We start from the raw sequence: 14,154 nt of genomic DNA, 5'->3' as shown, positions 1-14,154 counted from the left end.
TACTCAGCTACTTGATTTCTCTTCTGTCTCCTGTCTGCTCACTTACTTTCCTGCAAAAAATCTGTTCCTTTTTGGTATCTGTTTGCTCATGACTCATGGCCATCTTCAATCCTCACATTTTGTTCTGTAATTGCACAGCATTTATTTTTTCAGCGTTGTATTGTGTAAGTAATTTGTGGCTGTAGCTTGAAAATTAACATTATTTCTCTTAAGCTGAAGTATGTCCTTTTTCCTGTTGTAATTTCATTATGAACTGCAGTTTCAAAACCCTTGGGATAAGTGCCACATACTTGACATATGTAAACATAACCATAACCGTATATCTTCTGTTTCATAATCAAATTCTTGTCAGGCAGCTTATATGAAATTACACAGACATGAAACCTTTGAGAGGATTCACTGAAGAATGGAGGAGAACATGAGTGACCAGTGTTGATCCTTCTGTTCAGTTCTTTGTCACTTTCAGTCAGCTGGACTGCAACAGGCTGACTGGGAGCTGACAAATAATAAATATTTAAAAGCATAACAATGTCGTGACAGGTAGAGCAACTGAAGGAAGAGCTAAGTGCCAAAGAGGCTCAAGGGGAGGACCTGAAAAAAAGAGTGGCTGGTCTCCAGACCGAGGTCTCTGCAGTAAGATCTCTCTTTTGTGTGCAGTGGCCATTCACTGGGGCTTGCTAACTCTTCTGGCTTTCTTCTCCTACCTCCTTCATGGCTTGATATAACAAGTAGAACTAACAGCCTGCTCAGCCTTGTAGCTACCTTTTTGTTCACATGGGTTTGGTGTCCATAAATAACATCACTCTCCAGCTGAACATCTGTATTTGTTTTATTGCTGTTTTTTAATGGTATGAGCTGTTTGAGCAATAACCTACTCTTCTCTACTGAAGCAGATTTTCAAAAGCATTCAGCATCCATTTTGGGGACAGACTTTCAAAGAGATTTCCTTTTCCTAGTTAAAAAAAACTAATTTGAAAACTTGTGTTAAACCCTCTTAACATTTTTTCACAAAAAATAATGAAATCTGGATGCTGAACGCTTTTAAAACTGATTGCTGGATTTTAGCAGCATGAATTTAGTTTATTTGCTGTGAAGTTGGAGTTTCACTCAAAAGAAGTGAGTATGGTTTCTCATCAAGAAGGAAGATGTGAGCACTTGATGCTGTTTTTACTTCTCTTGCAAATGTGCATGGTGTGTGCTGCATTCTTACTAAAGAGCTCTGGCACGTTGGCAGGGTGGGCTTGCAGCTCTGACATGGGAGACAAGAATCTTGTCAAGAGACAAGAATCTCACAGGGCTGCTTGGGAATCTTCACCTAATAAAATGCTGTAAGCATCTCTTCTGAGATGTGCCCAAAAACAATCTGTCTTTTTGAGAAAGTTTTACTCTGATTCATCTACTTACTAATTGAAAAAGTTTGTGTCATCTTAGATTTTTTAAGGAGGCTTTTTTTGTTTAGATACTCTAGAAAAGATAACCAGTAAACAATGCAGCTCTTTGCAGCAGTTCTGTGCCTGGCAATATTGTGCAACTGGTGGCTGACAGCAGAAATAGTGCAGCTGACATCAGTACCTCTGTGGTGAATTGAAATAGGTGGCAGAATCATCCTCTGGGCATATTTGCTTTTAGTAAAATATTAAAAAAACACCCTAGCAGGTTTGAATTAGTGAACAACAAACTATTGAGTCGTTCTATAAATTCTTATATACCCTCTCAGTGTTACATTTAGTAAAAGGAGTTTGAGAGGTTTTTAAGAGTGCATGTTCTCCTGCACTGTTTCACACTGGAACACAGGAGTCCTGGGTTATCTATTTTGATACTATTTTAATACTTTTTGGTAAAGAGTTTTCTTCCTTTAATTGCCCATTATTGAAACAATGTTGTCAATATAAAAGTGCATTTACCCAAGCTTCTTTTTTCTCAGTTATTTCTACAAGTATGTGCATATATTCTAATCAAAAACTTGAAAAAAATTATAAACTATACTATTATTTTGTTTGCGTGCCATGTTTCTAAACATGGACAGTGACTTGGACAATTTTTTAATCTTGGGATGTCCTTTAATATCTGTTTTGAAGAACTGGACAGTGTGCTTTTGAGGCTAAGGGAAGTTTTTTTAATGTCACAAACAAAATTGTTCAAGTTAAGAAAGACTGTTTTTAGAAATACATCCACCTGTGTTATATAATAGGTAGCAGTAAAATATTGCTATTTTGTGAGACAGGAAGCAAACCAGAAAGTTGGTTACAAACTTGGACTTAAAACTACATTTAGCTTTCTCTGTCATCTCTGTCATCTTTTATTATTTTTTTCTGACAGTTAATAAAAATTGTCCTGAGTGCTGATTGCACTTAAACTAGGATTTTAGATAACATAATTTTTTTAAAAACATTTACTGGCTTTTTTCTTAATAAAAATCTAACATAACATTTGTTAAAATAAATTTGCATTTTTGTACTGATCTAATTCACTACATTAAATGCAGGAAATCGCTCTTAACAAAATGCAGTTCCACAAACGGTTTTCATGTTGTTTTGATGAATATTTGCATCTGACTTTAGAAGCTTCCACAAACTAAACTATGTTTCATAGAATAAAATACTGGTTTTGTAAATAGAAGGAAAGGTAAAGGTGTGTTCCCATCGTCTGTAAGCATGAGGCTGGATTGATAGGTGAGGAGCTGGAGGGCAGCTTACTGATTTGACATTTCAAAGCAAATGTTGTGCTGCTGAGAGCCCTGCAGGTGTCTCATCTGCTCTGATGTTACAGGCCAGGGGTCCTTTGTCATTACACTTCTGCTTCATCTTCATTAAAACCTTGTCCCTGTTACCTGTCTGGGTTTGGTCAGTCCTTTGGAAGATGAATAACAGCAGACTGCCACTATTAAAAAGAACCTCCCTTGAAAAATGGATGACATTGCTCCCCTTTCTTTTCCCTTGTATCCTTTGCTCATGACACAAATTTTTTGCCAGCCTTTCACTCAAGGTAACTGAAGGCTTCATAGTTCTGTGGGATAATTTCAGAGTTGGTTGATAGTTGTGTGTATTTATAGTAATTTTTGTAAGGAAGGCACAAATGATTTGTCCCTTTGCCCATCCTTCCTGTGTGTTGCAGATTGGGCAGGTGAAGCAGGAGCTGTCGCGCAAGGACACGGAGCTGCTGGCCCTGCAGACCAAGCTGGAGACCCTCACCAATCAGTTCTCTGACAGCAAGCAGCACATCGAGGTTCTCAAGGAGTCTCTGACAGCTAAAGAGCAGAGAGCTGCCATCCTGCAGACAGAGGTGAAGTGGGCAATCCTGTACTTGCTGAGTGTGCACAGAGAAAGAGAAAACCCATGATCTTTGCTGAGTGTGTACACAGAAAGAGAGAAAACTCATGTTCTCTTCAGTTCTTAGGTTGTACAACCCCACAGCTGCCATCCAGTGCTGCTTGTTCTGAGCACTCTGTATCTTTGATTATATGTTTGGTTCTCCAGGCCAGGGGATTGATTTAAAGGCAAATATGTGTGCATAAGTGCTTGGCTGAGTTAAAATTTGCAATGTCAGAGCTGGGAGGATTTATTTTCAGTGAGGAGAGAAGGGAAAGGAAGATGATTCCAATAACAAACACTCTGCAGAGGCTTCACCATTACTGTCAGAATGTCCAGGAACTCTTGCTTTGCTTACACCTAAAATATGGACTTTGATGGTTTATGATGCTTATTCCAAGGTAAAGGAAAAATATATTTTAAACTGTGTTTTGATGACAAATGCTTAATAAATTCCCATATTGCATAAGACCCAGATGTATAGCTGAACATCACACAGATAATGAATGCAGCATAAATGGGTTGCTTCTGGACATTCTTGAAGAGCAAGCATGAAATGTCATGTGCAGACAGCACTTCAGTCCCTGGCTTGGAAAATTGTAGTGTTAGTGGAAGTCCAAAAGATGGCAGTGATGCATCAAAAACTTTGTGTTGTTGCAGCTGAGAGTCAAAGCCAAAGGAGCTGAGAAAAAGGCATGCAGGAAAATTGTGGGTCACACTGCTGGAACATTCCATATTATCAGAGCATAAGAGAATTAGTCTGAACTTTTTACCCTTATTTAACTTCCCTTTAGCCAAAATTGGTGAATCTGTGGGTGCTCATGGCCTTGTTGACATGCAGCAATGAAGCTGCATAGTAATTTTTGGATGTTCCAGGATGGCTTTTCTGATTATTCTCAGATGTATGTAGAGGTTGAGATTGCGTTAGTGGGTATAACTGGGAAAGTGTTAACATTTACATTCATAAACATCCTTTTAAATTTGTTCATTCCTTTTTGCTAGTTCATGGATGTACCTTAGATTAGTACATGTCTATTTAAAAGAAATATTTAAATTTCAAAATATCATTAAAGCAGGTGTTAGGTGAATAAACATTTTCTAAGGTAAAATGCAGGCTTTCATCCATTGCAGTGATTGCAAAGAATATGGTTATATTAAATGTGCAGTACGGTGACAAACCTACAAAACTAGGAACACATTTCTCACTGCTAAGTAATAATTAGTAGTACTTTTCTACCCATGAGAGGTGAAGTTCTTGAACAAATTTACTTTATTAACAAGCTAAAAGACTTCAGTAGAGGATCATATTTTCAGCTGGTACAGTAGATAAACATATTTATTCAATTAAAATGTCCAGAACTGAAACACAGAATTTAAAACCATGAAGACTTGGTTATATACCATTGATAGATACTCTTGACAGTTATTCAGAACATCTTGATTTTAGTTTACCTAAAGACCAAAATACTTTATAAAGAGAATTATTCTACTCTCTAACTTGTAATATTACTAAATAATCATTGAGTATATTTGTTCTTCGTTGGCTGCTTCCAAATGAAATTCTCACGTAGCACCACAAAACCAAACTGGATTCCTCCTTCCAAGAAGATAGTTATACTTTTTGAAAGGTAATCTCATCTTTTTCAGCCTTGTTGGAGTTCTTGTCAGAAAGCTCAACAATTAAATTATCACAGAGTCACCTTTTTTCTGTGTTCACAGGTGATCCTCTTAAGTAGAGGATTGAAACATGCTGAGAACATACAGCTGAGATGTTTGTTTTTGCATCCTGTGATGATTTGGGTTTTTTAGAGCAAATTATAGCTTTCCATACAAGGGTTTTCTTTGGGAGTGAGGTAGGAATGTGAGATCCTGCTTGGCCTCACTTCTTGGCACTGGTCAATGTTAGAACCCAATTAGCTTCTCTCAAGACACCTAGAGAGAGTGTGAGGAGGAAGAGAGCTGCAGTTTCTGACATACATTGTCAGACATCCTCATAGGGGATCAGTTTTTTAAAGTCAGATTTAAATAAACATTTTAAAAGCAAAGAGTATACCTCTGCAAGCCTCTACCTCTTATTTAGTCTTCTGTTAAAGAACCTGCTCACAGGTGGGGAAAAGTGTTGATAGAACATCTCAAAAATGGATGTGCCACCTGCCACACTAGAGCTACAAGCAGCAGTGAGCTGTTTGTGGGGTGTTTATCTTGAGGGCTGTTGGGTGGAGAGGATTTTGTGGTTAACTTTTCAATTGGTGAAGAAACCTTTAAAAATAGCTCTAAAATTGTAGAGTCACTTTGTAAACAAAACAAAAAATAAGTCAGTATATATGTTGGAATTAAGGCTTTATCCATATAAAGTTTTCACCCAGTGAGCCCTTCAGCTTAGATCAGTGCCAGAAGTTCTGTGGCTTCAGTGGGAAGTTGCATTAACCAGTGAGAATGCTCTCCTTTATTTTTGTATACTGCCTAAGCTGGCATGGGTCTGTAATTGGTCTGTTCCTATGGTAAATTCAGATAAATACTCAGTCGAAAAATGAATCTAATCATGTGGAAATTTTTATTTGCTTTGAATATCTCATTCGAACATAAAATTTTCTGAGGATTTTTCTCTATTGAGGCTTATGCTGGCATTTTGAAACTGCAGTAGATTCTGCCAAATCAGAGACAGAGGAGTGGATTATATTTAGTGAGGAATGTCCAAATGGGAGCTGGGTGTTTCTCACTACACTTAGCAGAAGCAGCCACCTGAACACCCAGTGCTGGCACCTGCAAACACTCAGGTGAGCTCACAGAACTGACTTCACTGGATTCAGGTGTTTGATATCCTGTGCTAGACCTTGTGGAAGAGCATTTGAACTCTTCTGACAAACTCCTGACACAAGCAGGCCTTGGGAGCTGCACATCTGTCCTGCACTGAGTTTGTAACCCTGGCAGGAGCTTAACACCCTCTGCACAAAGCCAGGTGTGAGCACCTTTGCTCCATGGCATCATTCTGTAATCTAAGTTTTCTGGAAAACTGGGAGCTGAATTTTCAGGAAGAATTCACTCTCATTTACTGACCATCCTGGATATGCTGCAGTTGGTATAAGGAGGTGAAGAGTCAACTCTAATCTAGTTAAAAAGAAAAATCTGTGTCAAAAATAGAGAATTAAATTCAAGTCAGTCAATAAACATAGCTTTAAAGTCTTAATTACAGACTATGCTATCAGTAAAAAGGCTTAACTCCTTCTTTAGATTTATATGTTTGGATTTATATATGTTTGCCAGTTAGTAATGGAATGTCACAAAACTGATCCTTTTAAAAATGTACTCATACTTGGAAACTTCACCTAACAATAGCTACAGTAGGTAAAAAGCAACTCTCACCTCACATACCAATTTTAATTTCATGTCTCTGTGCATTTCTCAATTATTTTTAAATCCTGAATGCTGACATAGAATTTCTTCAACATCTGCTTTAAAAAGTGGCTGGCTCCTGTTAGAAACTTTGCAGACTCTTGAATACACATTTCAGGATTGGTGTTCCACCTGTTCCTTCTGCTGTCTCTACTGTAGTCACACCTACAGAGAATTAAACTTTAGATTTTTGCTGTTACAGAGCAATTGGGGCTTGGATACAGCATAGGGGAGGTTGTACCTTCTGATACCACTGGGTAAACTATGGTTTGGTTCACTGATCCAAATTATGGTTCAGCCAGGGTTTGAACAGGTATCAGGTAGATGTGAAGAATCACTCAGGAAAAGTGAGTGCTGTTTTTTCTAGGCATCCCTGACATCTTCTTAAACCTGAATGGGAATCACCAAGGTTGGAATAAACTGCTTGCCACTGTACAGTGGAGATGGTGATAAAATTCAGAAAAAAACTCATGTTTTCAATCTTAGTCCTATTAATGCAAGCTCCTGAAACTCAGGAGCACAGTGAGGTTCTGAAATTCACTGTGGACTTCTGAAAACTTAAATGATTTCTCTGTAGTTTGAAAATATTCTGAAAGATAAAACTGTCTTTACAGAATTCAAGATTCTAAAAAAGGCTGAAGATGAGATTTATATAAATATAATTTCATTTATTGTGCTTATTCTGGTAGTAATTGGAGCTACTAATGGATGAATTTTCCTTTGAAATTTGGATTTCTACATGTTTAATACATGGCTAGACACATTAAGAATAGAGACATAAAATGTTGTTTACAGCTACTGGAAAACTCTTTGAAGACAAATCAGTGGTCCCAGCACAGTTTTTCATATATATCACCCTTAGAGTGAAGAAATTTAAGTGTTGTGTGTGGTATCCACCTGAAGAGAGATCCCCTGTGCCTGGGAGGGTTAAAGGTGTGCTTGTTTTGCTGCAAGCCCCTTGTGACAGAAAGGACTGGCCTGAGCTGCATTGAAGGGTTTTACCTGCTGTGCAGAATTAAAGACATGGCAGTCCATTACTGGGAAAGCAGTTAGGTTAACACAGGGTTAAGACAAAACCATCCAAGACACAGAGTTCAGGAGAAGGGGTGTCAGCACCTCAGTAGTGTTTGCCTGATTGTTTCCGTGTGCTGAGAAAATCCTGAGCTGACTCTGCTGGAGCTGGCATCATCTGTCTCCCACAGACCTCAATTCTTGTCACTGTGGGAGGATGCCATGCATAAACTGAGCTGACATGGATAAACAAGTGCAATGTTCTGCCAGGAATAGTGCTAAGGTGATGATTGTGTGTCCTGCCAGCCTTTGAAAATACTTTTGAAAGTGTTTTTTATGGTTTCCTAGGCAAAGACCTCACACAAATAAAACCAGGAATGCAATTTACCCCAAACCATAAGCTAATATAGAGTTCAAAGAGAATAATCAATCAGAAAATGGAAAGCATTCTGTGGATAAATTTCTATTTGCAGATGTTCTCTGTTCACTTACTGCTGTGCTGTAGGCATCTGGACTGTCTCAAATATTTTGCAACACAACTGTTGAGAATATTATCTATTTTCTTGTGAGGGAGATTTTCAGTTTCCCTTGAAGAATTAATGAAAGTGACTCTTAGCTTTGATATCAGAGATTCCCAGGGAAGAACATACCTAATCAATCTGTGGAACTGTATGTTTTTAAAAAGAAGACAAAGCGTGATCCACCTGCTAAACCTTTCATTGCAAATACTATCCCATCCTCTAAATCATATTTGGGTAAGACCTGGTACTCTGATATCCCTGCAGATCCCACTATATGTCCCATTTGCTGGGTGAGCAGTGAGGAATGTGATTTTAATAATGTATGTGTAAATGAGAGGGCTCCAGACCCGGAGGTGGCAGTGGGATTGCAATGCTGATGGGGAGAGCAGGGCAGCTCTTTCCCTGCAAAAGAGGGAAAGTGCTTTCTGTCTGTGTGAAAAAAGGCAGACAAAGCACCAAAGGGTTTTGAGAGTGGAACCCTGGAAATGCAGAGCCTCAGAGACAACTTTTCCATTAGCAATGCAAAGTAAAATGGAATTAGAATAATAGGTTAAAACTAAATGTTGCACAAAATACCATAAACAGAGTAAATTCCTAAATTCTTACCCTAGCTGGGGCTGTCCAGTGGTTGTCATCCTTTCACTTCACGTCTCTGCTAGTCTGTGCTGTACGGAAGGACCAAGAAATTCATTGATCAGCCTGTTTACTCTGTGTGACTGATGTCCTGTAATGGATTCAGCTAACAGGAACCAAATCTGATACTGTCAAATGAGATTAGCAGCCAAGCTGGCAGATTTGAGCTCTGGCTGAATGCTGAGTGGATAAGGGTCAGTGGGTTTCTTTTGGATTGTGAACAGGTTGGTGGTGTTGGATTTCTTATTCCACAATAGCCTTTGAGATTAGTCTGTGCTCTGTGGTGACCTTACTCTTCTCAGTGAATTTATATTCAGGTAGCTCTGATTCCTTCTCCCATTTCCTTTGTCTTGGGAGCTCTGTTTCACATATGGAAGAGAAACGCAGAAGGAAAAGCAAAAGATGCTCAACATGCAGTTTTGAAGTTTGAGGTCACCACAGAGTTCCCAGAGTGTGTTTCTAAATTCACTCAGGCCCTGGGAGCTCTAAGTGTGTTTGTGTGTCCAAATTGCACTCACAATATCCTGTACTGTGTCATTTGTTCAATTTTGCCTTTAATATAAAACCGTATGCTGTGGAAAACATGTTCTATTTAAACAATTACTTTGCTTTTTAAGCCAAAATATTCTTAGCCATCCTAAGGTAACCTCTTTCCAGTTGTGATCTGCAGTAGCTACAAAGAGCTCTGCTTTAATTACCATCAGGCTCAGCTACTACTTTGATTAAAATTTACAATATAAAGTGACTGTCTGGTACAACAAGTCTGTGTTTATTCTCTGATTATTAGTAATGTTTCAAATAAAGGGCTCAGTTTTTCTGTATGTGAGAGAACTTCTACACAACACATTATGTTGGCTTCTACTTTGAGGAAAAAAATTCTAGCATTGTGTGATACATGCCTGAGTTATATGAGAAGTATGATTTGAGGTTTGCCAAGAAGGAGCGTTATTCACATATTGTTGGGAATAACATGGCTGATTATTTTTAGTATTTAGTCTCCTGTCACTTATGATAACTGTTTTATCCCAATCTCATGTATGCTGAATTCATAAAGAAATTCAGAATTCTTAAAGAAAGGGGTGTTCAGTTTCTGAATCTATTTAATATTTCCCCTGTGGAAGTGCAGTTTCACTTCCCTGAGGTTTCTCTCCTTGTGCTAAACAAAGCTTGTTCTGCGTTTCTGAACCCAGGTGGACGCGCTGCGGTTGCGTCTGGAGGAGAAGGAGACCATGCTGAACAAGAAGACCAAGCAGATCCAGGAGATGGCAGAGGAGAAGGGCACTCAAGCAGGAGAGATCCACGACCTCAAGGACATGCTGGAGGTGAAGGAACGCAAAGTCAACGTTCTTCAGAAGAAGGTAAGGTTGGAGAGCTCCAAGTCACATAAACACCTCTGGTGCATCCCAGTTTCCAAGGCTGTCAGAAAGTCTGAACTAGAATGTACATTCTGGAGATTAATGTTCCAGTCCATTGATGTAATGGGAATATTATGGATGAATTTTTTTGAATTTTTGACAAAAAATTGGAATTCACAACAGAGATTGTTGCCTTGCTGTGATTGCATGTGCTGCTTCTGCTTCCATTTTAATATTACCAGTGGCTGAGGCATTTTTATAAGGGCACATCATCTGAAAAATCAATCCTTTTCCCACCCAGCACCTTACCAAAACCACGCTGATTTGAAGCACAGGCTGATCATGACTTCAGCATGTGACTGAATGAATGAGAGGTTAGATCAGTAGAAGCAATTAGGTTGGTTTCTCTGTAACTGATCTTGTGAAGAATTTTGTGTAACTTTTGTTAGAAATGCTGTGTTCTCATACTTAATATTTCTTGGGGAGTGCTAGAATAGGATAATCAGACTATCCTTCATATCTTTTTAGATAAGAAAATGTAGACCTTATCAGTGAACTGGGTGAGGTCTGGGTCAAAAAAATATGTAGACTGTGTCAGACAAATTAGAGAGGCATCCCAAAGGGCATTGAGGCCTAGGGCAAGGGATGTCATTATGGATGATTGGTGGCAAATTGCACACACAGTATATCCCAGTTTATATCCCAGTTTTCCTCTGCACAGGGTACAAAGAGAGAAATGCAAGTACTGCAATAAATTTTAATTTGAAGAACATTTTTTTTTCCTTAATCTTTAGAGAAGCTCTTCTTGGAGCTCTTATTCACTGTATTAGGCTGAGGATGTGGGGGTTAGTTCTATTTCTTTTTTTCTTGGACCTTTAAACAATTTTACAGAATTCTTGTGATATAAATAGTTCAGAATATTGATTAATTTTTGATGCCTGGCCAATGCCTTTTGTTCTTGTCTGTTACCATAAATCATGAGGGTTTAGGTCATGTTCAGTTCTGTTACAGCAAATGTCATGCAGGAATGGAAGTTCAGGCATGGACTTCAGCCATAAATAAGTAATTAATAATTCTAAAGCAGACCCCTAATTCCCAGTCTTCATGCTCTCATTTTTTTGACTGTTCATATTTTTAGAAACACAGATTTCTGATTTTTTGTGCTGTGTTTCTTTTTGTTTTACAAAACTGGTCGTGCACCCTCCAGACACAGATTGAGATCTCAGCTGAATTTTTAACCAAGGGGTGGGGAGTCTGACATTTGTGTAAATGTTAAATGTCACTGAGGTTGTTTTATTTCCATTCACTCTTACACTGCTTTTTCACACAGTTTCTTGCTCTACTTGACACTTGAGAAGGATCTTTCATTAGATCATTTATAGGCAGCTCTAAAGGCTCTTTTTTTTAATACTTGTTTTTTTTTTGAGACCTCTGTAATCCATATTGAGACAGTTCCATTTTGTGTCTTCATGCATCTGACCTGGTTTTTCAGGACTGTTCCTTCAAGTGAATGTACCTGGTCTTTTCAGGTTGGAAAAAAAGGACCCAGGCTTTTAAGAGTGAAAGTTTTGAGGTCCTGTTCTCTTGGATAGCTCCACTGAGAATAACACTGTGATTTGTGGTGTTCTGTAAACCTGTCTGTGAACTTCTTAAACAAGAACAAGACAAAACCCACTGAAACAAAGCACCATAAAATGCTTTGGGCTGAAATGGACTTACTTTAAAGATCATCCAGGTCCAGTTCCCTCTGCCATGGGCAGGGATTCCTTCCTCTAAACCAGTGCTCCAAGCCCTGTCCAGCCTGGCATTGAATGCTTCCAGGGATGGAGCATCCTCAGCTTCTCTGTATAAAATACAAAAACCTATCTGTAGAAAAATGTCTATTTCCTGCTGCTAACTAGAATGTCATACAGAGATTTGAATTTGCTTTAGCCTTGAAGTTGCTGCAGGCATTTTCTTTAACATCAACAGTTAAATTGTGATAGTTGTAAATTCAAAGTGTAACTAGCTAACCTAGAATATTCTTGTGGAGAATCCAGGTGACAATTCTTTTATCTGAGGTTTGTGGTGCAATATGGAATTCCTTTTTGGTTTTTGTGTAGCCCAGGATAAAAAACTGGAAGTTCAGGCCTTTAAAGTTCAAGGATTGATGTCTTCAACTCAGATTTTTAATTACTTGTCCGGACCTGGAATTGAAGACTAGGTATGGGATTTTCTATAGAAAGGGATTTGCATTTTCTTGTTCTCTTTAACATTTTTCCAGAAAAGCAGAGCTTGAGAAAATATCTAAGGAAGGACTTGTCTGATTCTTTAATATGTATTATTGTGGAAGGTATGAGAACTTGCATAAAATCTGTTTCAGGTGCTAGGGAAAAATTATGAAGCCTCATTTTTATCTGGTATATATGGCTGTTCTTTTTTGACTGCACAGATAGCTATCTCTGCCCTCTGCCTGGAAACTCAGAAGCCTGTAGCTCCTTTCATATAAATATTTTTCTCTTAATTCTTGTAAACTGTGATTTGGTTTTTTTAGTTTTGCATTTCTAGAGTGCATCTTATTAAAGTGCACATCTTGTTTTCTGCTTTATCCAAGTGCTATCTTTCAGTTCTTCCAGGACATTCAGAATTTTATTGCAATTTGAAAAAAAAAGGCATTTTTTAAACTTTTACCTCCATGCATAATTGTATTTTTATTCCTTCCTCTGATTACAAATTGGTATGTTCACACAGATCAGGTTTTAGTCTTAGATTCTAGTCGAAGATGTAAAGTCTAGCTTAAAGTATCTTCATAGGTCATAGGTATTATAGATAGCAATTTGCCTGGGTTTTTCTCTTTCTGGCTTAGTTATCTGATAGTAAATGTTTGTTTTGAGTTTATTGACATGGTTTAAGTGCTACTCAGGCATTTCAACTGAATACAGTGGAAGATCAGTGAAAGGCACGTGGTACAAAAAGTGCTTTTCTTGTATACTGTTAATTACTATTTTTGTATGGAAATAATATGTATTTGGAAGCAGCAGTTATGAGAAGGAACAGGGTAAAGATGTGGCAAGTTGAAGGAATTTATCAAATCAAGAATTGGATTAGTATTCAATCAGTTTTCACCAAGTACTCTTCCTTCAGCATTTACTCAGACATTTTTGAAGTTAGATATTTTTGAAGTTGTATTCTAATCAACTCAATTTTGCACACTAATATTTTTTAATGCTAAGTACAAAGAAAATTTGCAGCAAAAACCTAAAGGGATAAAGATCTGAAAATAACAGAATTTATTAAAAATTAGTTACTTGCATAACTTGGCCATTTAAGAAGAGTTGCTTACTTCTTTTGGAATTTAGAGATTGCCTGTACTAGAATGTAGCCATAGTTGAATGGGTATTTGGACCTGATGATTTTTTTATTTTCTGTGAGTGTTTTAGATGTGCAATCTCCTTTTCTGATGACACTGGCAAGGAATTGTTTGGCATGGTGCCCATTACTGCTGTCCTAAATTGCTTCTGTTGAAACAAAACATTATTTAAAATGCACCCTTTTTTGGGGGTTTCTATTTGGATTCATTGACACAGACCACCTCTTGCTTTGCTTTATGAACCATTATTTTTGTTGTACTGAATGAAGCTGGTGAGCTGCAAAGTCTACTTTTTAGTCATCCAAAAATCAAGGTGAAGAAAGTAATGGAAGTTTACTGGCTGATCAGAGATCAGTTAAATGACACAGAAGAAGATTATGAACAGCAAAGATCTGAAAAATTAACATGACAATTGGCATCATCACTGATACTCAGTAGGCACCAAAATAGATTTTCTGGGTTGCTGAGGAAACCAGATGCTTCACATTTTAAATCCTGGAGTTTTTCCAGTTCTAACCTCATACAGTGATGCTGCTTGATAGTACCTTTATTTTAGACAAAAGAATTAGGGCATATGCTAGAAA

General features: G+C 37.9%; 1 protein-coding gene across 8 annotated transcripts in view; it reads left to right on the top strand.

Annotated features, from left to right (window-relative positions):
* Positions 1-14,154, top strand: part of ERC1 (ELKS/RAB6-interacting/CAST family member 1) — a 267,802-nt gene that overhangs the window by 75,828 nt on the left and 177,820 nt on the right. For 7 of the 8 annotated variants that reach the window (XM_058022067.1, XM_058022070.1, XM_058022066.1 and 4 more), the window contains exons 6-7: positions 3,115-3,282; positions 10,057-10,224. In XM_058022067.1, coding sequence (XP_057878050.1) covers positions 3,115-3,282; positions 10,057-10,224 — 336 coding nt within the window. Of the gene's footprint in view, positions 1-540; positions 625-3,114; positions 3,283-10,056; positions 10,225-14,154 lie in introns of all 8 variants that reach the window. The other variant, XM_058022071.1, reaches the window with a different exon arrangement.

This window comes from Melospiza georgiana, chromosome 4, assembly GCF_028018845.1.
Source record: "Melospiza georgiana isolate bMelGeo1 chromosome 4, bMelGeo1.pri, whole genome shotgun sequence".
NCBI classification, from domain to species: Eukaryota; Metazoa; Chordata; class Aves; order Passeriformes; family Passerellidae; genus Melospiza; species Melospiza georgiana.
The sequence above is the reverse complement of the archived record's forward strand: the minus strand, read 5'-3'. Positions and strand labels throughout refer to the sequence as shown.